This window comes from Theropithecus gelada, chromosome 4 (assembly GCF_003255815.1).
Source record: "Theropithecus gelada isolate Dixy chromosome 4, Tgel_1.0, whole genome shotgun sequence".
Classification (NCBI taxonomy): Eukaryota; Metazoa; Chordata; class Mammalia; order Primates; family Cercopithecidae; genus Theropithecus; species Theropithecus gelada.
This window is the reverse complement of record NC_037671.1, coordinates 135,811,784-135,839,145: the sequence shown is the minus strand read 5'-3', so window position 1 is coordinate 135,839,145 and position 27,362 is coordinate 135,811,784. Positions and strand designations below refer to the sequence as shown.

Here is a 27,362-nt window from a genome sequence, read left to right as displayed (position 1 = left end):
CCACCTCTGGAGTAGGTGAGATTACACTACTATTAGTATGTGCCACCAGGCCAGGCTAATTTTTTTTATTTTTCGTAGAGACAAGGTCTTGCTATGTTGCCCAAGCTAGTCTGGAACTCCTGAGCTCAAATGATCCTCCTGCCTTGGCCTCTCAAAGTGCTGGGATTACAGGTGTGAGCCACCATGCCCAGCCATGTCACCTTCTATGTCTGGCTTCTTTCACTTAGTATAATGTTCTTGAGGTCCATTCACCTGGTAGCATCAGTTCTGTACCTTACTCCTTTTTATGGCTGAATAATATTGCACCATAGATATTCCACATTTTGCTTACCCAATTAGCTATTTACGGGCATTTGGGTTTTTTCTATTATGTTATTTTTCATCAGCTACTCCTCAGGGGGATGTACGATCTCTTACCAAAAGCTGACATATTTAGAAATCTTCCAGAATCTTCATCTCTTTTTTTTTTTTTTTTTTTTTTTAAATAGGGTTTTGCCCAGGCTGGGGTACACTGGTATGATCACAGCTCACTGCAGCCTTGACCTCTGGGCTCAAGCAATCCTCCCACCTCAGCCTCCTGTGCGTCTGGGACTGCAAATGCATGCCACTATGCTTGGCTAATGTTTTTATTTTTTATTTTTTGTACAGATAGTATCTCACTATGTTGCCCAGGCTGGTCTCAAGCTCCTGAGCTCAGGTGATTTTCCTGCCTCAGCCTCCCAGAGTGCTGCTATTGCAGGTGTGAGTCACTGAGCCTGGCCTACTGTTACATATTTTATTCAGTGTTTTAGCTGCCAGTAAGGATAAGAGGGACTTTTCAGCAAACCTTTTCAACATACCGTTTATAGCTAGTCTTATTAAAAATGTTACCAGTAAGGCACACATGAAAGCAAAAGACCAGTAATCAATAACCTGTAATACGTTTTAAATATAAGTGAGACTTAAATTAAGACCTGAAGTAGAAAATACTATGAATTAATATAATTACTGGAGAATCATTATATTTACCTGCAATGGGTGGGCCAACAGTCATGGGTATAGACATAAATCCGAGCAGAAATCCAATTGCTTGGGAGACATCCTGGGCACCAACCAACTCAAAGGCTATGGGAGCCATAATGGAAATGAAGCATCCATCGAAGAGACCCATGATGAGACACACAGCAATGAGGGCCCCAAAGATGCTACACAGAGGAATCATCATGGACATCAGACCAATGAAGAAAAAGGAGAGTACCTAGGACGGACACCACAATGTCAGCTCACTCGCAGGAAGTGAATGTCACAATTACCATGCAACATGCTTAGGACTTCTAAGTCACTACTGGTTCCCCTTTTTCCCCCCGCCACTGCCCCATTTACTTTGATTTTACATACATAATCAACTCCTATAATCATCTCCTTCGAGTTCCCCTAGCACTTTCTTAATATTTCCACTAAGGGACAAGAAGAAAATAACTTTGTGTTTTGAGCCGGAGTCTCTCTCTGTTGCCCACGCTGGAGTGCAGTGGTGTGATCTCGGCTCATTACAACCTCCACTTTCCAGGTTCAAGCAATTCTTCTGCCTTAGCCTCCTGAGTAGCTGGGACTACAGGCAAGCACCACCGCGTCTGGCTAATTTTTGTATTTTTAGTAGAGACGGGGCTTCACCATGTTGGCCAGGCTGGTCTTGAACTCCTGACCTCAAGTGATCTGCCTGCCTCAGGCTCCCAAAGTGCTGGGATTACAGGCATGAGCCACACCACCCAGCCAAAAATGACTTTTTGTATATTACTTGCCCTCCCAGCCTGCAAACCCCTTGAAGTCAGAATCTGTACCAAAAAAAAAAAAAAAAATCATCTTTGGACTAGATATTATGAAGTTTAAGGATCCTGTATCTGGTCAGTGCTCAATCAGCTCGAATTCATTAAACATTTGATTTTTTTTAACCTTTAAAACTATATATACTTCACTGGCAGACATTATAGATAAATTTAAGCACCCAGAGTTAAGGCTTATTATACTTATTTTGAGCCATTGAACACTTTCATTTCAGTGTTAGAGTAGTTAATAGAATCGAACACCTGATTTTGCCTACTATTTGGTAGGCACTGTGCTATGTACTAGAGATTTCAACAATGAGTAAGACTTCGTTCCTATCCTTGGGTTATGGAAAGATGGACATTTAAATACGTAAGTGCAAGTGAAGTGTTTATATGCTGCCGTAGTTATATATTCAAAGTATGGTGGGTACAAAAAAGGAGGAAACAGTTAATTTAATAACTTTTTAAAGGCACAGAACATTGTAAAACTGAACAATTCACTAGTCAGCGGAAAAAATGTTTTTAAAAGTATCAGGTTTTTTAAAAGTATGCATATAATAGCGACTATCATTTATTTAGTGTTTACTAAGTGCCAAGCACTGTTGTAAGCTTTACATTGATTATCTCACTGGTGATCCTCATAACAACTTTATGAGGTGGTTACTAATGTTATCTCTGATGAAGATAGCGATGCTGGGAGAGGTTAAGTAATGTGCCCAAAGCACAGAAGATGGAGCCATCCCGGAACCCATGGTCCACGTGGGCAGCAGGCCGTGAACAGAACTGTGCCTGGAAAGTGCCCTCCAATAACAGTGAGGCTGGGGAGGAAGGAGAGACCAGATAAAACAGCTGTATGCATCACTGTCTTCATCGGTTCTGTTTTTCCATAGACCTACAAAAGCCGGCGGAGGTTGGTAGTACGCCTCAGGGCAGCCACTCACAATCTGAGGGTCTGTGAAGGTGCAAAGTGTGAGTTCTGGGTGGAATTCAGGAGTGTTGGTTTTCACAACTTTACCACAAGTGGTCCACTGACATCAAAATAGGAAACATGCTCTTGAAAAATGTTTCATATTGGGTGAGTTCTTTTTAACACCATCATATCATACAGTTCGGTACATTTTTTTCTTCAATCACTAAAATATGGTCTTATGGTAAAATTATGATTAGTTTAAGAATATGAGTTGGCCGGCCGGACGCGGTGGCTCAGGCCTGTAATTCCCAGCACTTTGGGAGGCCGAGGCGGGTGGATCAGGAGGTCAGGAGATCAAGACCATCCTGGCTAACACGGTGAAACCCCGTTTCTACTAAAAATACAAAAAAAAAAAAAAAAGTTAGCCAGGCATGGTGGCAGGTGCCTGTAGTCCCAGCTACTCAGGAGGCTGAGGCAGGAGAATGGTGTGAACCCGGGAGGCAGAGCTTGCAGTAAACTGAGATCGCGCCACTGCACTCCAGCCTGGGCGACAGAGCAAGACTCCGTCTCAAAAAAAAAAAAAAAAGAAAAAAAAAAGGAATACCAGTTGACCATTTGCAAAATAAGCCTACCACTTCACACTAGCATTTCTAAAGAACAAAATCTCCCATTCTCCTGATTTTTATTTGCCAGTTAAATATCCTTTTCTCCAATGCAACTTCCATGACAGCACAAGCATAATTTCTTAGCAGTGAGTAATTGCTGGGCCTACAGCCTGGCAGGTTGGAAAGAACTGGGGCTCAGAGGGACACTATCAGGTTCTAAGCTCTCTCTGACCTTGAGCAAGTAAAAATACTTCCTGATACTTCCCATTTATTGAGACAAAAAGAGATCTAAAGATAAATCAAAATGTAGAAAAGGGTTTGAAATTAACAAGTAGGTAAAGATTTAAGTAGTCGTTTGTATTGAAAATCTAAGCAGATAAACCCCAATTTTTTATTTTTTATTTTTGAAACAGGTCTCACTTTGTTACCCAGGCTGGAATGCAGTGGTGCGATCACAGCTCACTGCAGCCTCAACCTCCTGGGGTCCAAGTGATCCTCCCACTTCAGTCTCCCAAGTAGGTGGGACATGCCATTATGCCCGGCTAATTTTTTATTTTTTGTAGAGATGGGGTCTTACTATGTTGCCCAGGCCATTCTTGAACTCCTGGGCTCAAACAAACTACTTGCTTTGGTCTCCCAAAGTGCTGGGATTACAGGCGTGAACCACTGCATCCAACCCTAATATTCTTAACAATAGAAACATTTTTATTCTATGTACAAACATAAAAGGAGATAAACATGGAAAGTTATTTAAATCTTAGAAACATATCTATAATCACAAACTCCAGAGAATCTAGAATAAAACTTTAGGATGGTACGGGGCCAGATTCAATGGATTTAATTGTTAAAACTATAGACCAAACATTCCCAACCATGCCACTGTAATTATACAAGGTTTTCAGGAATATATATTTTTTCTTTTAATGTGCTTCATATTTTTTTTTCTATTTTGGTCAGTACATATTTCCTTTTTTTTTTTTTGAGATGGAGTCTCACTCTGTCACCCAGGCTGGAGTGCAGTGGCCGGATCTCAGCTCACTGCAAGCTCTGCCTCCCAGATTTATGCCATTCTCCTGCCTCAGCCTCCCGAGTAGCTGGGACTACAGGCGCCTGCCACCTCGCCCGGCTAGTTTTTTGTATTTTTAGTACAGACAGGGTTTCACCGTGTTAGCTAGGATGGTCTCAATCTCCTGACCTCGTGATCCGCCCGTCTCGGCCTCCCAAAGTGCTGGGATTACAGGCTTGAGCCACCGCGCCCGGCCCCTTTTTTTTTTCTTTAACACCAGTACCACTTGCCAACAACTGTCTTTAAAGATAAGAAAATCAGCTCTGTAGAATTTTATACTTAGTGAATGTTAGAAGCCTAGTACAGTACTTGGCTTTGTTAACTTTTCAACTTTGTTAAGTGCTTATGTTGTTTTAGAACAATATGTAACATGATTCCTGGAACTTGGCCTCTTCACATTTTTGTTCTTTGGCCAGTTTTGTAAAAAATTATTCAAGTAAAAGTTTCCAACTTATTGCTATATATTTTGAGCATACTATTTCTTTCTTTCTTTTTTCTTTTTTGAGACGGAGTCTCGCTCTGTGGCCCAGGCTGGAGTGCAGTGGCGCGATCTCGGCTCACTGCAAGATCTGCTTCCTGGTTCATGCCATTCTCCTGCCTCAGCCTCCCGAGTAGCTGGGACTACAGGCGCCCGCCATCACTCCTGGCTAATTTTTTGTATTTTTAGTAGAGACGGGGTTTCACTGTGTTAGCCAGGATGGTCTCGATCTCCTGACCTCGTGATCCACCCGCCTCAGCCTCCCAAAGTGCTGGGATTACAGGCATTGAGCCACCGCGCCCAGCCTGAGCATATTATTTCTTAATACTTTCCCTGACTGCAAGTCATCCTTTTCTCCATTCAAGTTATATTAAGTTATATTCTTATTAAAATTAGACAATTATTTATGCAGTTATTTAAACGTAAAAATTTTTCATTTTCCTTTAAGACTTTTGTTTATAGAAATTTACACATCTATTCTTTAAGTACTTGTCAGAAAAATACTTTGCTTCCTTCACCTTATTTGCAGCTACTGTAGTGATGCTCTTTCCCAGCAGATGTTAATACGCAGAATCGGGCTAAATGTGGAGGTAAGTAGATGAGGCTGGTGAGAACACACCTATTCCTTACATGCAGGATGCCTGGGCTGCAAGGAGCACATGCTGACGTTTGGCAGACTACACACATAGCAGGTCCAGTGCTTCATCACTCCCCAGAATAAAGACTGATCCAGGCATCAAATACTGATCTGGTGATGCTGGGACTCAGTGTGAAAGATGAATAAACTTAGTATTACATACAGTCTTTTAAAACTTGCTCTCAAACACAGCAGCTCTGGTTAGATTCGAATAAGGGATTCACAGGCTCCTTATTTCTCCTAGGCTCTGGCACTGACATTTAATAAGCCAGTGACAGTTTAGATGTCTATATTGCTTTTGTTTTCTTTAAGGAACTATATCACAAATATATAAATACTTGTTATAATAGCACAGGCTATAGAAGAATTAACTTTCTATGAGTTAGTGTATGTACATGAGAACAAAAGATTCCTTTTGCTCTTACCTTTCCCATTTCTATCAAGCAGAGAATTGCTGGAGAAATGTCAGTTTAGGTTTTGCTTAAGAATATTAAGTGTAGCTCAAGAGGAAACAATGAGCTGCACCTGACTAAGAGAAGGCATCTTGGAGGTGGACATATAATTGACGTTCCTAAAGTTTAGTCAATATAAAGTCTCCAGACTTTCAGAGCCTCTGGCTGGGCACCCAGGACAGAAAACAGTTGGCAACAGAGTTCTGTTGGCCCACCACAAACTAAAGGAAAATGTCAGGCCATACAGCAGATGGCTGGATTCTTCTGAAGCACACAGAGGCCGGTGTCACTTCAAAGTGCTTCACAGGGAGTCGGTCAACCTTCTCCATGGCACATGGTTACTCTCATTTCTGCCTGATGGAGAAACGTGCATTTGATACATTCACACCCGTGCCACAGTCTAGATGAGAGTGAGTACGGAGCCTCTGATCATTTACTTAGGCTGGGAAATTGTTAAGTATTTGGATATTACTTTGGAAATAGCTTACATTTGGTAAAGTATATAACCTCATCCCAAGGTATCTTTAGGTGAATGTAAAACGCTAAAAAGGAAAATGGAGCAACACTGATCCAGTTCATTCTACCTGAACTGGAAGAGGAAGCTTACGCAGGCTGATGGATAGGAAAGTCATTAATATTTCTACATTACAAAAGTAACTCATGAATGTATTTTTAAAAATTCAAACCTTAGAGAAATGTACACAGTAATATATGAAAGTCTTCCTACAACCTCTTCTCACCCTCAACCCATGCGCATTCACGTCCTCAGGAATCAACACTTCACAGTTGGGTTTGCATCCTTCAGAGCGTTCCTGTGCACGTGTGTGTGTCATCTGGGTTGTCTGCTTTATGTGCATGGACATGATGTCCATGCTTCAATACATCCATGTCGCAGATAAATATGACACAATGGAAAAGTGATCTAAATTCCAAGTTTTCAATTCTTTCATACAAAGTTTTAACTTTCAAACCTTTGAAATATTCTCACCCTTCCAAAACACTTATATATTACATTAAAGACACAAATCTGTAGTAATTTAATGGTAACTAGAAACACAGGCCTATAAGGTTAAGAAAATAGTAAAAAGATACCACGATACACGCAGCCTCTCCTGTCCCAATAAAGTATATACTCTGGGAACTTTTGCCAAGCTTTTCTTTAACCATTATTATTCTATGTAATGCATTTCAATCATGCCTTCTGGCAGGAGCAGTAGACTTGACTCAGCATTTATTTTTTATTTTTATTTTTTGGAGACAAAGTCTTACTCTGCCATTCAGATTGGTGTGCAGTGGCAGGATCACAGCTCACTCCAGCCTCAACCTCCCCGGCTCAAGCAATCTTCCCATCTCAATCTCCCAATAGCTGGGACTATGTCAGCTAATTTTTTAAGGCCACCATGTCAGCTAATTTTTTTAAGTTTTTGTAAAGATAAGGTCTCACTATGTTGCCCAGGCTGGTCTTGCATTCCTGGGGTCAAGAGATCCTTCTGCCTTGGCCTCCCAAAGTGCTGGGATTATAGGCATAAGCTACTGCAACCAATCACTCAATATTTAGAATTACTAGGTTGAAAATACCTGGGACCCAGGACCTTGATGGAAGTTGAAATTCAGAACTCTTAAGCAAAACTGTGAGATAAATTCCTAAAATCTTTGTTACCTATAAGCAAAGACTCTAATTCAGGATTAACTAGGGTCTCCTTTCTTGAGACCTGTTCCAAATCAGGATCTGCTTTCAGTATTTAACAGAATATTAAAACATAACAAATGCAAGGATTTATTAATCATCCAGTCTGGGCTAGGCACTTTATATAACCTGCCACCAAGAATCCTCACCACACCCCTCTGTTGGTTCTCAAGTTGGTGGTAGAACTGGGGTGAACTGGTGTCTCACTCCAGAGCCTGTGCTCTTTGGCTCAGCAGCCTCCTAGACTGGGGATTACCATGATCTGAAACTAGACCATGTGGAAGGGCTGTGAAGTGTGTCTGTGTCACCAGTGTTCTAGGCCTGGCTGCTACTCAAAACTGGCTTCCAGGGGACAAGGAGGGAAGAGTTGTCACAGCCCCATGGAGTTGAAAGATGAAAGCAGGGAGCGGGTATGTCTGAGAAAACACATCCCCAGTGAACGGAAAGAAGGTAAGCCCCAGACATTCCAAGCCTTAAAGGGTGGGCCCAAAGGCAGCCAGCCAGGGACAGAGAAAAAGGAATAAACAAACAGGCAGAGCTGGAGTCAACTGCAGCCGAGAAAAGTCAAGACTCAAAAACCACACTGTGTGTTTAGGAAGTTGGGGCAGGGAAGCCAGGAAAAAGGAGAGAGAGGAGGTAGTGAATAAGGGAACGAGTCCAGCATCCTGCATGGGTTAGGCCTGTGCTGTGTCCTGTGCCACTGTGTTTACAAGGTGGAGTCTATGGGTGGCTCCTCTCAGCCACAGGACACACTGAAGGGCTTTCTTTCTCCTTTCCAGGCTTGTTTGAAATGCAGCTGTCACACCTGTGCCTCAGCAGGTACCACTGGCTGCCACAAACGATGCTCTACATTTGGATGAAAAAAAATTAGATACGGCCTAACAGAAGCCAGATTGTGGCTAAACTTTCATCTAAAGTGAAATATTTGACCCCCAGTAATAACTTTTAACTGACTGCTGTGTAAATGCAGACCAACATGGGACAAGTTAGGAAAGGCTATATTTTCTTTTGTAAATTACTGGAAACACTCAGGTATTAAAATGTGCTCCAAAAATGTTAGAGATAATCTGTCTGCCCTATCTAGGGTAGGAGGACATTCGAAAATTGTTTTGGAATAAAATGCTGATATATAAAATACATCATGAGTTTATCTATTACAGCACCATAGTCCATCATCTCTCACCTGGACCCTGAATTGATCTCCTACTAGGTCTTCCTCCCCTCTTGCACTCTCGTTTCCCTCCCTGTAATTCATCCTCCACACACAGAACAACCACAGTGACTTTAAAAACATAAAATCAGACCTATGTCCTCCAACAAAGGTCCACTACTCTTTTTTTTTTTTTTTTTTTTTTCCGGTCTCACTCTGTCACCCAGGCTGGAGTGCAGTGGTGCGATCTTGGCTCACTGCAACCTCTGCCTCCTAGATTCAAGCGATTCTGCTCCCTCAGCCTCCCCAGTAGCTGGGACTACAGGCGCGTGCCACCAAGCCCGGCTAATTTTTTCTAATTATAGTAGAAACGAGGTTTCACTGTGTTTCGATCTCCTGATCTCATGATCCACCAGCCTTGGCCTCCCAAAGTGCTGGGATTACAGGCGTGAACCATCACGCCTGGCCAAAATCCACCACTCTTAAAGCAAAGTCTCTTCATCTTTGCTTTCAAGGCTCTGTCTAATCTGACCCACTCTAACTTTCCAGTCTCTTCCTATGCCACTTTCCTGTCTTCTTGGGTTTCCAAACACATTCGGCTTCTTCCTGCCTCAGTCTTGCTTTAGGAACTCAGGGACCATGTCTGTCTTGTTTGCATCACCCTAACGGCATCTGAGCTGGTGCTTGGGGCACAGGAGGCACTCAACTTTTTGAATGAATAAAAGCTGAAAGTCTGTAGTGCAACAAATGTCCATTAGAGGGCTCCCTTGACACTAGAGAACAAAACTAAATGTTAGATGAGGATGTCTACAGTGAGGTATTGACAAAGTGATCATGATACCATAAATACATTTTTAAAAGCAGCACATTACCAACTCTCTTCACTTCCTTCCCGCTGTGTGACCAGACTGTCCTGCAACTGCCTGGATCTCTATACACAGAGACACCCATGATGAGGTAGCCTCTCTGTTCCTCAGTGTTCACATCTCTAAGTGGAAATAACAATGGTACCTCCTCTCTTAAGGGCTGGGACAAGGATCAATGAGATAATGCATGTAGAGCCCTTAGTTCATTGTCTGGCACATGAAGGTCCTCAATAAATGGTTGACTATTATTACTTCAAGTCAATTAATGGAAGTTAACTTTATCTGTAATGCCTTTTCCAATCATTTTCCTGTGTCCAAATTTCACCTCTTTTTCAAGGCCCTGCTCAAACACTGCCTCTCATGTATAATATAATTAGACAGGCTTAATCCCCAAATCCTAAGGCCCCCCTTGTGGCTCGCCTTTACCTTGCTTCCACAGCCAAGCGTTTGGACAAAGTTGTCTATATTTCCATTTATTCAAATGATCATGATCAATTTTCTGCACCTGCCATTCATTGAAACCATTCTCTGTAAGGTCACTCATAGCCTCCCTGTTCTAAATTCAATGAAAACCTTTCAGCCTTTTTGTCACTAGCTACTGACACTGCTGACCAGTCCTGCCCCTAGAAACACTCTCGTCCCTGTTTTACCCCCTGCCTATCTGGCCACTCCCTTTCTGTCTCCCTAGTCCTCCACTTACTTCATGCAGCCCATGAATGCCAAACCCACAGGCCTCTTAACCCACAGGCCTCTTATCCAGACTCTTCCATGAGCTCTAAACTCAACTTGGCTTTCCTACAGGCATCACAAACTTCACATGGCAAAAACAAACTCATCACTGGGGCAAGGGCAGGTAGGCTGGGTGAAAAAAAATTTTTTTAATTTAAAAAACCTAATTCATCATCATACTTAGATCTACTGCATATTGATCTTGATAAGATGGAAAAATCATCTACTCCATTACCTGAGCCACAAATCTCAGATCCAGCCTAAGTGGCTTCATCAAATTTTCATTCTCTATGTCCCTAGCTTATTCCATTTGATCTCAGTATCTCTGCCTTGGTTCTTCCTGCCTAGATGCCTAGACTACTTTAAAATAGTTTCCAACTAGTTCCTGGACCTCCACTCTTTTTTTCTAAATTTTAGAGACATGGTGTCACTCTGTTGCCTAGGCTGGAGTACAGTGGCATGACCATACTCCCCTGTAACCTCAAAATCCTAGGCTCAAAGTCCTCCCATCTTAGCCTCCTGCATAGCTAAGACTATAGGCATGTGCCACCATACCTGGCTAACTTAAAAAAAATTTTTTTTCTTATAGAGATGAGATCTCACTATGATTCCAGGATTGTCTCAAACTGGCCTCAAGTGATCCTCCTGCTTCAGCCTCCTAAAGTGTTGACATTACGGTCATGAGCTGCCATGCCTGGCCTTTTTTAAAAATAGCTTTATTGAGATATAATTCATATTCTATGAAATTCACCCACTTAAAGTGTACACTTCAGTGAGTTTCATCACTATCTAATTTTACAACGTTTTCATTACCCTACAAAGAAACCCAGTAGCAGTTACTCGCCATTCCCTCCTTTCCCTAGCCCCTACAACCACAAATCTACCTTCTTTCTCTATGGAAAGACACAGAGATTCCCATTCTGGACACTTCATATAAGTGGAATCATTCAGTATGTGGCCTTTTGTGACTATCTCAACTCTTGTCCCCTCCTCCACTCCATTCCACTCTTCACAGTTACCAGATTGATTTTTTTTTTTTTTTCTGAGATGGAGTCTTGCTCTGTCACCCAGTCTGGAGTGCAGTGGCACAATGTCAGCTCACTGTAACCTCTGCCTCTCAGGTTCAAGTGATTCTCCTGCTTCCGCCTGCTGAGTAGCTGGGATTATAGGAATGTGCCACCATGCCTGGATAATTTTTGTACTTTTAGTAGAGATGGGGTTTTACCATGTCTAATCTCAAACTCCTGGCCTCAGGTGATCTACCTGCCTCAGCCTCCCAAAGTGCTGGGATTGCAGGCATGAGCCATCACACAGAGCCAAGACTGATCTTTATAAAACACAACTCAGGCTGGGCATGGCTCACACCTGTAACCCCAGCACTTTGGGAGGCTGAAGTGGGTGGATCGTTTGAGTCCAGGAGTTTGAGACCAGCTTGGACAACACAGCGAAACCCTGTTACTACAAAAAAAAAAAAAAAAATTAGCCAGGCATGGTGGCATGCACCTGTAGTCCCAGCTACTCAGGAGTTTGAGGTGGGAGGATTGCTTGAGCCTGGGAGGTCGAGGTTGCAGTGAGCCGTGATGGCACCACTGTACTCCAGCCTGGGAAACGGAGTGACACCTTGCCTCAAAAAACAAAAAAACACCAACCCCCGCCCCCCCAACTTATGTCACCCTCTGGCTTAAAATCCTTTAATAGCTCCTGGTAGGTTGCAGGATAGAGCTCATGTACATAACGGCCCTTCCCAAGCTGCTTCCTGTCCATCCCCCCAACCAATCCAACCACTATTCTCCCTTTATTCCATTCAAACATTCGTTTCCCAGATACAACATCCCATGTCACACCTCCACAGCTTTCCCATGTGTTTGTCTTTGCTCGGAGCATGCTTCTCTGTCTTCCTTATCTACATACTTGGTCCTCTCCTCTTAACTCTACTCAGACCTAGTGACTCTGACTCAGATGCATGGTGCCTATGTTGCCATGGCACCCATCTAGCAAACCCATTTTTAAAGCTGCAACACTGCTTTATCTTCTCCCATGAGACCATTAGATACTAGCTGAGGGCACAGACCACATCTCACTTAAGTCTTCAGCATTTAGCTAAGTGTGTGACATGAAGGAGTCACTTCAATACTTGTTCTGTTGATTGTCAGTAATGATCTTGGAATTAGCATTTGTTTATGCTCACCCCAAAAAAACAGGAGGCAGTGTGCAGTAAAGAAGCTCAAAAGTCACACACACAACCAAATTTCCTAAGACATGCAAAGGGCACAGGATCTGCAGGTGACTATGAGAACTACACCAAAAAACATTCTTCATAGAAAAAGCAATGGACGAAAACCATTCTGGTTTGGTGGAGTTCCATGACAAAACAAAGAAATTGTTTCATTGCCAATTTTTCATGTTTAAAACCCAAACTAATAACTGACTTTGTCCTTGAAAAACTGCCTAAAGAAGTTATGTTGTAGAAAATATTTCTCATTTTTATAGAAGAATTTAAGCCACTTTGGGAGGCCGAGGCGGGCAGATCACCTGAGGTCGGGAGTTTGAGACCAGCCTGACCGACATGGAGAAATCCCATCTCTACTAAAAAATACAAAACTTAGCCTGGTGTGGTGGCACATGCCTGTAATCCCAGCTACTTGGGAGGCTGAGGCAGGAGAATCCCTTAAACCTGGGAGATGGAGGTTGCGGAGAGCTGAGATTGCGCCTTTGTACTCCAGCCTGGGCAACAAGAGCGAAACTCCATCTCAAAAAGAAAAAGAAGAAGATAAAAAATAATTTAAGCATGTAAGTACATTTAATGAGCCATCGGGTGATGAAAGTAATTTCTGATAGGGGAAAAGTATAAAAAAGTACCTGTAGATAAACCTTCTTCACACCAGGCACATAATCTGCAATCCGGCCAAAGAGCAGTCGTCCAACTCCTGAAGTGATGCCAATGCACATGAGAACAACCTCTTTATTTTTTTCATCTTGAAATCTTTCATTTACATGTTTCATCTGTAGGCCAAAGAGAAAGAAACCACACTAAATATGGTAGAAAAACTTGGCAAGTTTGAGGCTTTGCATCAAATGCATTTGCTTCTCTGCAATGTTATGGGCTCTCAACTTTCTCCAAATTCGATATTTATGAAATTTGTCCTGTGATAATTTTTCATGAAAACATATGAAAAAAATTTAACATGTTTTAGTTTTCATTTTAAAAAGCATTTTTATGGCTGGGCACAGTGGCTCATGCCTATAATCCCAGCACTTTGGGAGGCCGAGGTGGGTGGATCATCTGAGGTCAGGAGTTCGAGACCAGCCTGGCCAAACATGGTGAAACCTCATCTCTACAAAAAAATTCAAAAATTAGCCAGGCGTGGTGGCACACGCCTGTAATCCCAGCTACTTGGGAGGCTGAGACAGGAGAATCGCTTGAACCCAGGAGGCGGAGGTTGCCGTGAGCTGATTGCACAACTGGACTCCAGCCTGGGCGACAGAGCAAGACTCCGTCTCCAAAAAAAAAAAAAAGCATTTTTATAAGAGTTTTTATTTTTCAACAAAGGGTTAGAAGCATGCAATTATAAGCTATATTGAGCCATTAGCTAAAGGAAGAGAACAGACATTTGAACATACCTATTCTCTCAAGGTTACCCAACGACCCGTTATATTATCTGCTCCCTAAGAGACAGTTCAAGGGTCAATTCTGAAGTTTTATTTCTTCTAGGAGGACCTGAACCAAATCGACACCCCTGAAATGAGTTATAACAGAGCTTCCAGAATGAAAGCATAAGGTTCTCTACCTGTAAAGTTGCCTATTTGTGTAGCATTAGAACAGATAAAAATGCAGGGGCAGCTTAACAGAGCAGTGAAAAGATAAACCACTGGAGAGGCAGACTGCTTGCGTTCAAGTCCTGGTTCTGTTCTTACCAGCCTTGTGGCTTTGAGTAAGTTCTTAACCTCTAGGGTTTCAGTTTCTTTGTCTGTAAAATGGAAATTGGAGTAATACCTACTTCAGAAATTGGTTGTGAGGATTAAATGTCTGTGTAAAGAGCTTAAAACAGTGTTTGGCACACAGTTAATGACAATCAGATATTAATTTTAGCCTTCTTTTTTCAAAGGACCTTTCTCCTCCATGTACAGTGTACATATAACAGAGACTACAGTGACCTGTGGGCCATAGATAGCCAGTGAGCATATTCTGTTTGACGTTTCCATAATGCCCGACAATCACCATCCCCCACACCACACATGGGTCTCAGTCCTGGAAATCTGCAAGCAAATTTCCCACCAAATACAACTACCCATATAGTGCCCATGTGGCAGTGAATAGCCTTCCTGGATGATATCTCTATAAAACACTTCTCATTTTGCATTTTAAAAGCCCATTTATGTATACCAACACCATCTCTTTTTTCTCTTCTCTTTCAAAACTATTAACTGTTTTCCCTAACTTCTGTGTTTTCATACTGGTCCAGAATAATCCTCCTAAATATGGCTTTAATCTCATCAATTCCTTATTCAAAGGCGGCCCACTGCCTACATTTACACTCCTTAGTTTGGTATTCAAAGCCTTCCGTAATCTGTTGCTAATCCATCTTTGTACCTTTATTACCTACTGATCTTTGACTCAGAAGTAGAAAATTCATCTGACTTACAAGCCTGGGTTAAACAAAACAAAACAAAACAGTAGAAAATTAAATGTCTAAGGGCCCGGTGAAATAACACAAAAAAGTAAAACAGGTTCATTGGAGAGAAAGGACATATATTTCAGTCGATTATTATCATATAGGTCTACCAATGTTGCCAAATCTACCTCTAGGATCCCTTTAATTTAAAAGAAAAGTCAGAAATTCGGATTTTGTGTGGAAATGTTGGCACCTAATTTAAATTTTGGACACTGTGTGATCCAGCTCTACAAAAGTCACACAAAACACGTCTGCAAACTGCATTAGGCCTGCTTTGATCTCAGCCCTAATCGCATCTGGCCCAGTAGGACAGGTTTATTCACAATGTCACTTAAACATGCCAAGATGTTCTTACCCATCTACATTTCTGCTGCCTCTTCTACCCTCTTCAACTTCTTAACTTCTTATTATTGCCAAAAGTTTTCATTTGGTATCTGAGGTATTCCGTGTTCCTACCCAGCCCTGTTAGTGTCTCTACACATTCTCTTAAGCAGACACTTCATGTAAAATTAGACATATCCACTCCTGTTTCAAAGGCACCTCAAAGTCAACAGGTCCCATGCTGAACTCAACTCACCCTCACAAATTGCCTGCCCCCCATTTCAGTTAATACACTACTATTAGCCCAACTACCCATGGCAGAAACTGACAGCTACCCTAGATTATTCCCTTTCCCTCTTCAAATCCAAGAGTCACCACTGAATCCTGATGATTTACTTTCTAAATCTCTCAGACTTGCTTCCTTTGGCCCATGTTCCTCATGGTATTTTAGTTCCATTCTTACCACTCCTCACTGGGACCACTACAGCAGCCTTCTAACATGCTTTTTACTTGAGCCCTCACTACTAATTCTCTCCCCTCTAACCTATGTTCCCTGAGAACACCAGGTTAGGTTCAAAATGAACCTGTCTCAAACAAACAAAAATAAGAGACATTCTTTAGTATTCATAAACGACTGAATCTACCAGGCATCTTTTTTTATGAAACTAAGAACACCTGTCTGTCAAATAGCTATTATTCCTTATTAATGGTTTCTTTTTCCCCCGCCCTACTTTGTAATCCTTAAAAGGAATAATAAGGTGAAATGTTTGAGGTATTTTGAAAGAAGATAAATTGGGTAAATTCAAATTATGCTTAGGTGGGAACTTAGGTCTTCACCTGGAAGGGGCATTATTTATTTATTTATTTGAGATGGAGTTTTGCTCTGTTGCCCAGGCTGGAGTGCAGTGGCGCAATCTCAGCTCACTGCAACCTCCACCTCCCTGGTTCAAGCGATTCTCCCGCCTCAGCCTCCAGAGTAGCTGGGATTACAGGTGTGCACCACCACGCCCGGCTAATTTTTGTATTTTTAGTAGAGATGAAGTTTCACCATGTTGGCCAGACTGGTCTCAAACTCCTGACCTCAAGTGATCTGCCTGCTTTGGCCTCCTAAAGTGCTGGGATTACAGGCATGAGCCACCACGCCCGGCCTAGAAGGGGCATTATTTAACTGAATTTTGTTACTGTCATGATTATTTAAATAAAGCAAGAACTTCAGCTTCTAATACTCCCTCCCTATTCCCACCAAAATCTGCAAACTAAAAAAGTTTCTTTGGTCAGTATGTGAGGGAATCTGGGGATGCTGGATCTCTGGATCCTTTCTCACTGAGGCAGTAGTTACCCAAGAGGTCTGGTATGTTCTACTTGTATTCTGGGCCATCCATGACTGCTGCTGTTTTATAAATTTCTGCCCATCTGTCATCCTCTGGAGACTGGCATGCCCTTTAGTTCAGCAGAAAGTGAATACAGGACAAAATGGATATTTCTAACAAAGAGTTGTAGAGATATGGAAATGTTGAAGAGATGTTTTCATACTTAAATCTAATTTATTTTTTAAACCAATTCAAAGCTTATACTAGAGGCCACTGTCTACACAGGGGATAATATTATGTTATAGAGCAGTTGTTTAAAGTTAACTTTAAAGATAAGTTAGACTTTATCTAAATGTATTAAGTGTCAGGAATTCATCTTTTTTTTTTTTTGATGGAGTCTCACTCTTTCGCCCAGGCTGGAGTGCAGTGGTGCGATTTCGGCTCACTGCAACCTCTGCCTTCTGGGTTCAAGCGATTCTCCTGCCTCAGCCTCCTGAGTAGCTGGGATTACAGGTGCCCACCACCAAGCCTGGCTTATTTTTGTATTTTTAGTAGAAACGAGGTTTCACCATGTTGGTCAGGCTGGTCTCAAACTCCTGACCTCGTGAAACACCTGCCTCGGCCTCCCAAAGTGCTGGGATTACAGGCATGAGCCACTGCACCTGGCCAGGGATTCATCTTTGATTTATGTTCTTAAACATCTGTTTAATTCTGGGTTGCACACTTCCAGGGGATTAACAAAACCTTGCTAATTGACATCTTCGACACTGACTGTGTCTGAAACATTTTTTCTTTTTGAGACAGAGTTTCACTCTGTTGCCCAGGCTGGAGTACACTGGCACAATCACAGCTCACTGCAGCCTCGACCTCCTGGGCTTAAGCAATCCTTAGCCTCCCGAGTAGCTGGGACCACAGGTACATGCCACCACACCCAGCTAATTTTTAAATCATCTTTGTAGAGACATGGTCCTGTTATGTTGTCCAGGCTGGTCTCAAACTGCTGGGCTTAAGCAATCCTCCACCCTTGCCCTCCCAAAGTGCTGGAATTACAGGCATGAGCCACCACACCCGGCCCTGGGTAACTGTTTCTGACCAGCCAACTGAAGGCAGGTTCCTCTCCCCTCACTAGAGCCCACGGACAGATTCTGTTTTTTGAGAGGTCTCAGGCAGTAGCCCAAGAAAGTGATCATCTCACTGGAATGGCCTCAGCCCTGGCCTCTCTCTTCTCCACCTCTCTTACAGGGGAGCCACAGTGTAAGACATTTGGAGACATCAGATGGTGTTCTGGTGAAGAAGCTAAGGCAGAGTCCTCTAGCTCTCATATATCAACCACAGAGGAAGTTAAATGGGTGGCCACAGTACAAAAGCAGCTCCAATAAAGCCGATGAACATGCATTAGAAACTCAAGCTTCTCATCACCAAATGGTTTCATGATAGAAGAATGCCCAATAGAAGGGAACCCCAAATCACTATATTTACAGAAACCTGTGAGGTGCAGTGGTGGTACACATCTGCAAAGCAAGGATGCCACTGATCAAAAAGGTCCAATAATTACCTACTGTACTGTTTTCTAAGATTGTGTAATTTGGCCATGCCTTGATGGTCATTATCTTTCTCCTTTTAAGGGGCTGAGTACTTTTTGTTTAATGTCTTTCATGTAAGGTTTATGGAATTTATTAAATAAATATGATAAAATACTGGTGCACAAAAGTTAGACTATATATCTTTGGGGAGTCATAGTTTAAAAAGAAGGGGGATTACTGGAGACTCTTCAAACAAAAGTAACTTTATTTCTGACAGAGGACTTGGAGTAACAGCTGACTGACAACTACAAAGTGCTAACAAAGGCCGTATACAGAGGCCAGGAAAGCAGGGCAAAAACAGGCCCAGGGGAGGAGTGGAGACTGTGGGACTAAAATAATCACAACTGTCTTCTAGGCAGAACTGAACAAAACAACCCCTCCACCCCCACCCAATAGTTATCATCCACTGCTGTTGCAGTTAACTATGCTCTTTGGGAGATAAGATTTCAGTCACCCAGTCATCATCTGTATTCGTTTATAATTATTTTGATTCATCTCTGTCCTTCCTCATCAGATACACATCATCAAACTGAAAAGAGGTGGACAATAGCTAGGCATGTACATTCATTTTATGTCTAGGAGAATAAACTCTTTGGGGGAGGGAGGGAATCTGTATGTTTTACATTTACATCGTACATCAAAAAATGGGATAATAAATCCTACATAATATTTACAGCAATTATGGAATTCAAACTGATTCTTTTAACTCCCTGCTTTCCAATACAGACACTAAGTTCAAAGCACTTTTACTCACTGCTGTTCACACCAGAGATCGGCAGCTTCAGCCTGTTGCCTCTCATTTACTGCATTTTGGAGTAATTCTAAGAAAATATCCATCTAACATTTGAAAAGCTATTCCGTAACTCTAGAAGACCATTCTGCCTAAATACACTTTTTTGAAAGGTAAACTCAAAAAGCCTGGCCCTTTAAAAAATAGATGTACATTCGAAAGGGAATAGAAAGCCTGCGAGAGTGGGTTAATGGATAATCTGAGTTTGTTACAAATCAAAACTTAACACTACCCTTTGACTTAAAAGTAGGATTAACAGAAATCTTCTGAATGAAATGAGACAATTTATTTTGTTTTTTTCTTTCTTTTTTAAACGACTGTGTTTCCTCTGGCTGTGCTTTTGCTAGAGGAAGTAAATTAAAACAAGTGGGGCACTCCCTTAGGAAGTTCTGCGTGAGCACTGCACACAAGCAAGCCGAGCGAGGTGATTAAAGGTGGAAGAAAACTAACTCCATAGATCTGAGTACATAAAATTAATCCCTTTACACCAGAACACACTAAAATAAAACTTTATGGCCACTGATAGATATTCATTGATTAGACTAGCCCCAAAATGTCCTCTTAGCCTCTTTAATCTGATCAACTGTGCCTTGAGACTAAGGTATCTCTAAGATGTGCTTGAAAGGAAAAATTTCTTTGCTTGCCAACATGTTTAAGGACTGACATCTTTTGGCAGCACAGTGTCTATTTTTTAATGATATTTCTGTTGTGACTAAACTGTGGTGCAGGTACCTGCTCCCTCCTCAGCAGCTGACCAGGTGGAGAGCAGACCTTTGGCCTAACAGGACTGTAGGAGGCATGGGTGGTTGGTTCTGTTTGTTTTTTTAAACAGCTGATCTTTCCATTTCATTAAGATGGGTTTCCATGGTGTAGATAATCACGCATATCTACTGTTAAGACATGAAAAAGTACTGGGAAAAAAGAAGTTTCTGTAGTGCAGATTATTTAATAGCTACCAAAGGGCAGAAGAAAAAAAAAAGTTCAGAAGGAAGAGATGGCTAATGGTTTAAAGAACCTGATTTTGAAAAAAATTTCTAACTCTAAAAATTCTTTAAAAGCCTTTGTTATTTCTACTTTTTTTTTTTTTAAACAATTTTCCCTGGATTACAAACAAAACAAACAGTCCACCTATGACATAGCATCATTTAGATAAGATCAAGATTTCGTAAAATGTCCTAGAGGAATTACCAACCAAAACCAAGTTGGATTTAGATGCCAGTTTAAATAACCCTGCATTTTAGAAGTTTAAAGTAGACTTCATCTTAAAATAGAAAATAAATCACTAGGATTTTTAGGTAACTTGAAATTATTTAGTGGCTCTAAATAATTTCTGTGCCAGATATTTCACAAGTTATCAAAAATTGTTTTGTTCCTTCCTGAACAATGAAAGATTTAGTCTGTTAGTTTATTTAAATTTTTATTAATTCCACCTACATTCGATTTTTTTTTTTTTTTTGAGATTGCTTTTCTGCCTTGTTGCCCAGGCTGGAGTGCAATGGTGTGATCTCAGCTCACTGCAACCTCCACCTCCCAGATTCAAGCGATTCTCCTATGTCAGTCTCCCATTTAACTGGGATTACAGGTGTCCGCCACCATACCCAGCTAATTTTGTATTTTTAGTAGAAACAGGATTTCACCATGTTGCCCAGGCTGGTCTCGAACTCCTGAACTCAGGTGATCTGCCCACCTCAGCCTCCCAAAGTGCTGGGACTACTGGTATGAGCCACCACACCCAGCCTAAATTCAAATTTGATTCGGAGGTTTCTTTTTTGGAGTTTCATTCTTGGCACACCAGACTTACCACTCTCTCAGATCCTTGGTTCCTGGCAAGTTTGAATGAACACAACAGACTGTGTCTATGCTGGTCATCAAGATGGCTCCTGAGGGCTCAGCCATGGTTGGCAGCCTACCTGCACGACTGACTGACTCTGATACTTTGGTAGAGCACTTTGAAGACAGAAAAGTGGTTGCAAAGACTCTGTAGATGTGGACTCCTGTTTGTGATTCGTGCTCCTTTGAGGTATCATGTACTTCCATGTTTTACATTTATTTAAAAACAAGAAAAGGGGACATGCTCTTTAAACTTATTCTTTGGTTGATCTGGTGATAAAGTCACCTATCGGCTAAATGTGCATGCAAATGAACAGGTAGGTGTGGGTTATGGAGTCTCTAATCAATAGTGGAATTACAGTCATGTGCCACTTAATAACATTTCTGGTCAAACATGAACCACATATACAACAGCAATTCCATAAGATTATAATCCTGTACTTTCATGGTACCTTTTCTGTGTTTAGATACACAAATACCATGTGTTACAACTGCCTACAGCATTCAGCACAGTAACATGCTGTACAGGTTTGTAGCCCAGGAGCAATAGGCTATACGTATGCCATATAGCCTAGGTATGTAGTGACTACACCATGTAGGTTTGTTTAAGTACACTCTCTGATGTTTGCACAACAATGAAATTGCCTAAGGATACATTTCTCAGAGCATATCCTCATTGTTACGAGATGCATGACTGTACATGAATTTGGAAAAATAGTCCAAAGTGAACAAATGCACCCAACAAAAGGCTAGTTGAAATGGTATTAAATTTTAGAAGTTTAATATAGCCTTCTTTATCTTTTTTAGATGGAGCCTCGCTCTGTTGCCCAGACGAGTGCAGGGGCAGAATCTCAGTTCACTGCAACCTTCACCTGTGGGTTCAAGAGTGCTTCCTGTCTCAGCCTCCCAAGTAGCTGGGATTACAGGCGTGAGCCACCATGCCCAGCTAGTTTTTGTATTTTTAGTAGAGATGGGGTTTCACCATGTTGCCCATGCTGGTCTCAAACTCCTGACCTCAAGTGATCTGCCTGCCTCGGTCTCTCAAAGTGCTGCAATTACAGGTGTGAGCCACCATGCTTGGCTTAAGATTGGCTTCTGATATGATTTGAATGTTTGTCCCTTCCATATCTCATGTTGAAATGTGATTCCCAATGTTAGAGGTGGGACCTGGCGGGAGGTGACTGGATTTTGGAGGTGGATCTATCACGAGTGGCTTAGCACCATTCCCTTGATGCTTGAGTTCAACAGAGATTGGGTTAAGAGTGTGGCAGCTCCCCCACCGACACTCTTGCTCCCAATCTCACCAAGTGACCTGCTGCTCCCACTCTGCTTTTGCCATGAGTAAAAGCTCCCTGAGACCTCACCAGAAACTGAGCAGATGCTGGGACCATGCTTCCCATACAGCCTGCAGAATCGTGAGCCAATTAAACCTCTTTTCTTTATAAATCATCCAGCCTCGCGTATTTCTTTATAGGAACACAAGAACCGAATACAGCTTCTTTTTAAAACAGAAAAGGATACATTCAGAAAGCATTATTTAAATCACTGGGATCTGGGATAACTTGATAACTTATTTAATGACCTTGGCAGTAGTGTCAATAAGCAAGTATTTTGTAAATTCACAAAATTGGTTCTACCTTATTCTGTTGGTTATTGACATTTTAACTTAGTTTAAGATTTGATTTTTGAAAGAAACAAATAAATTAGGCCATTAGTTCTTATTCAGCTTCCTAATTTTTCCCTTAATTCTGAAGTGAAGAAAAATGGATCCTTCCATGAAAATTCTACCTTCTAACCTCTCTTCACTAAGATTTAGGCTAATGATGTTGGCTAAAGTGCTACTTTGCAAAGTCTCCTATCTATCTTTCTCTTTCCCTCAGTCTTTGGAAGGCATGGTGTTCAGTCTTTTTTATTAATCCTAAGAGCCATCTAATTGCTGGCTCAAATTTGCATCCATAAATCTAATTTGTTTTTACCAGAATGAAGATTAAAATTTGTTGAGTAGGCCTAGATCAGCTTTCCTTCCACTGTTATCATTTCCACATACTTCTGATATTGTCTATCCCAACTGTTCCTTTTCTTATCCTTATTTCAGAGTTCTGTCGTGGGGGTTGGGGAAATGAAATCAACATTAGTCTCTTGGTATCCGTGGGGAACTGAACCCACACCTCCTCGGATACCCATATCTATGGATGCTCAAGTCCCTGATATAAAATGTTGTAGTATTTGCATGTAACCTATGCATATCCTCCTGTATACTTTAATCTCTAGATTACTTATAATAACCGATACCATGTAAATGCTATGTAAATAGTTATTCTGCATTTTTATATTTCAACGCTCTACACAGAGAAACTTCTCTAGTAACAAACTATGATCCCCAGAAATGGTCCCTGACCTGAAGGTACAGTCTCCTGTTGTTGTTGTTGTTGTTTGTAGAGATGTGGTCTTGCCGTGTTACCCAGGCTGATCTCAAACTCCTGAGCACAAGCAATCCTCCCACCTTGGCCTCTCAAAGTTCTGGGATACAGGCATAAGCCACTGAGCCCAGCCTGTATTTTGTTTTTAATCTGTGTTCTTTTTTATTGTTTTTGTTTTGAGATGGGGTCTCGCTGTTGCCTAGGCTGGAGTGCAGTGGTATGATCACGGCTCACTGCCACCTCAACCTCCCAAGTAACTGGGACCATGGGCACATGCCACTATGCTCTGCTAATTTTTTATTTATTTATTTTTATTTTTATTTTTTTGAGAAGGAGTCTCGCTCTGTCACCCAGGCTGCAGTGCAGTGGCGGGATCTTGGCTAACTGCAACCTCTGCTTCCCCGGTTCAAGAAATTTTCCCTGCCTCAGCCTCCTGAGTAGCTGGGACTACAGGCAGCTGCCATCATGCCTGGCTAACTTCTGTATTTTTAGTACAGACAGGGTTTTGCCATGTTGGCCAGTCTGGTCTCGAACTCCTGACCTCAGGTGATCTGCCTGCCTCGGCCTCCCAAAGTGCTGGAATGCTCAGCTAATTTTTTATGTTTTTGTAGAGATGGCATCTCACTATGCTGCCCAGGCCAGTGTTATTTTTATTGTTTTCTTCCCCCCAAATATTTTCAATCCATGGTTGGTTGAATCCAAGGATGTGGAATCTTGGATATAGAGGACTGCTTATATTTTAAATATGTTGAGTTTTGTCTGGTAATTATACAGTGTTCAGGAAGAAAAGGACCACACCTTGGTAGGAGGACAGATAAGAAAGTGGAAAGCCTGTGTACTCTGGATTAAGGCAGCCTACAGAGCAGAGAGAAAACTTCTTTGGACAGGGAATCAGATGGCCTTGGCACGGCAGTGAAAGAAATGTCTTTGGAGTCAAATTATGAACTCTACTCCTTATTGAGGCTAAAATCTTGGGCATCAGTTTCCCAGTCTCAAACACTACACATTGGTTCACAATTTGGTTCACAATTTAGTTCACAATTTAGGCAGCAACACCTCATTAGGGTTGTTTTGGAAATTTGTGGGGACTATTTTTATCTTTCTGATATACTTTCGCCCAAGCAGTAACTTTTCTTACTTTTTAATTTTTTATTGTGATAAATTCCTATCTCATAAAATTTGCCATTTTAACCAGTTTAAGTGTACTCTATTAAGTACATTTACATTGTTGTACAACTGTCACCACCGTTCTGCTCCAGAACTTTTTCATTTTCTCAAGCTGAAACTCTTCACCCATTAAATAACTCCTCATTTCCCCCTCCCCTTGGAGGCCACCATACAACTTTCAGTATTTATGAATGTGACTTCCCTGGGTACCGCATCTAAGCAGAACCATACAGTATTTGTGCTTTTGTGCCTGGAGTATTTCATTTGGTGTAGTGTCCTCATGGTTCATCCATGTTGTAGCACGTGTCCCAAGCATTATCTTACTTCTTTTATTTCCCCTTACTGTAACAAGTGGGACATTACTGAGGTTTAAAAACATTATGTATATAGGTAGGTCTTCTTTCTTTTTTCTAAAATCAAAGACAAGGCCTGGAATATAGAGGTCTTCTTATCTAGGAATTTTATTTCGGGAGAGAAAAGGAGGCACTGAGTATGACACTGCTTTGGGTACATTACAGGGTTGCTGTGAAGGTGAAAGGGATGCAGAGTTGAGAAAGTGCCACACGAGGAAGCGGGGATGGTGGGGACATGAGGTGATTCCTAATCCTGGGCAATTCTGACTCCATAATTCAGAACAGCTCTGAGGGCTCAAGAGTCTAGCAAAGAAATACCTGGCAGAAAAAGCAATTAATGCTTGAGGGATCAACAGGGAGCTAAGAATTGTCCTCTGAGAAAATGCTGAAAAGGGCAGGGTCAGGAACTGAAAAGTCCCTGAGAGAGCTCCTGAGGAGTAAGGAGCACATAAAAGAAAACCTGTGTTCACAGAAGCAGAGATAACAAGTTGGGACAGGGACACTTGGTTTATTATTGAGGATATTATAATGCTTCATAAATTCAATCATCAATATGTGGCAGCATTCTAAATCCCACTGATATGTGTGTGGGTCAAGAGGGGCGTGGGCATCTGTTAACCTACTTGTTGGGTGATGTTCACACTCAGACACCCCATTCTTCTGGAAGCAGCAGCTGGGAGAAGGCACAAAGCACAGGGCATTATTTTACTCCAGCAAGACTGACTATACCTCTTGGCATCCTTTTCCATACCTTTAAGTTATTTCACATTGAAACTAGTCAAGATAATTATAAAATCACTTTTATTTCTATGAAGGTTTAAACCTCACCCTGTCCTTAACTACATGTGTGTGACCTGAGAAAGTCTCTTAACTAACTCTTCTCCCTGCAAGATGGAGATAAAACTGTTCTTACCTTATTATACATTGAAGAACAAAGAAAAAAAGCACTTGAAGAACATAAAGTGCTATTAGAATGTAAAGTAGTCATGAGCAGAGAAATTAGTAGACCTTGCACTCTACCAGCCTATAAACTTAGCCAGCCTATAAACTCAACCTGAAATCAGTTAAAAAAAAAAAAAGAAAAGAAAAGAAAAGAAAAGAAAAGAAAAGAAAAGAAAAGAAAAGAAAAGAAAAGAAAAGAAAAGATGGAGTGCCAGGCACATGCTAGGTGCTGGGGCTAGAGCAATGAAGAGAAGACGCTCTCCCTACCCTTGTGGAGTGTTCAGTCTGCCTTACCCATTTCTTCCTTAGCATTTTCTGAGGTGTTAGGACACTTCCCACACAAAACTCCCCAATGTACTAATGTATTTTGTAGATAAATCCACAGTTTTCACCAGCCTTTCCCATACTTACATAGACTATATTACCCAATATAAGGGCCTAACAAAAAATACACTACTGCTGTTTTTCAACTTAAGCTAAAATTAGATATTTTCATATGTTTGTGAGTTTATTTCTCCCTCACAAATTTAAAATATTTTAGAAGTTTGGGGCCTACATTATAGGGATAATTTCCACCCCTGAGAAATCCATGAATCATTTCTAAAAACTACTATTCAATTATCTATGAATATTTATTTTTGGCTAAGTGTAATTTGGAACACAGGACAAACTTGGTCTACTTTACTATAAGCAGCAGCTTTGTTTTAGTTTAATTATTTCTACATGATCAGTTCTCTAGATTTCTTCTGTATTATCACCTCTTCTCTCAAGTTCCTACGCTAGTATATTATATTTTGAAAAGAAAAAACTAGCTTGTTTTGATGAAAGTGTTCTGTAAATATTAAACTTCGCATGAATGAGCAAACAAGTGGTCAGAGAAATAAAGATCCTTATTCATCTCAAGTAGGAGAATGCTGGTGAATACCGCCTAAGGCACAAAACTGATAAATGGGCAAATTGTCACTAACCTGAATAGTCAAATTGCAGCAGATGTTGAGATCTGAAGGAAAATAAATGCAATGTTAGAAAAGCTAGAAAACAAGAAAAGCATAGACATCACTGAAAAAAATCTGAGAAAAAGTAGAGACAAAGTAAAGGAGAGAAGGTATCTTAATCATTCACTGTAATAACCACATGAGGCCAGGTGTGATGGCTCACATCTGTAATCCCAGCACTTTGGGAGGCAACCATGGGAGGATGGCTCATGCCCAGGAGTTTGAGACTAGCTTGGGCAACATAGTGAGACTTCATCTCCAAAAAAGGTAGTAAGAAGAATAACCACATGAGAACCAAGTAACACTAGTATATTATTAGAAGAGATAAGTAGTTAATAAAGTATATAATATGGCTTGGCTGTGTTCCCATCCAGATCTCATCTTGAATTGTAACTCCCATAATCCCCATGTGTCCTAGAAGGAACCTGGTGGGAGGTAATTAAATCATGGGGGTGGGTTTTTCCTGTGCTGTTCTCATGATAGTTTCATAAAGGGTAGTTCCTCTGCATGCACACTCTTGCCTCCTGCCACGTAAGACTTGGTTGTGCTCCTCCTCTGCCTTCTGCCATGATTGTGCGGCCTCCCCAGCCGTATGG

At 41.4% G+C, this 27,362-nt stretch overlaps 1 protein-coding gene across 1 annotated transcript in view; it reads right to left on the bottom strand.

Annotated features, from left to right (window-relative positions):
* SLC16A10 (solute carrier family 16 member 10) overlaps positions 1-27,362 on the bottom strand; it is a 137,598-nt gene that overhangs the window by 4,015 nt on the left and 106,221 nt on the right. The window contains exons 4-5 of the mRNA XM_025383012.1: positions 13,242-13,385; positions 1,009-1,237 (exon numbers count right to left, since the gene is read on the bottom strand). Of these exons, the coding sequence (XP_025238797.1) occupies positions 1,009-1,237; positions 13,242-13,385 (373 nt within the window). The remainder of the gene's footprint in view (positions 1-1,008; positions 1,238-13,241; positions 13,386-27,362) is intronic.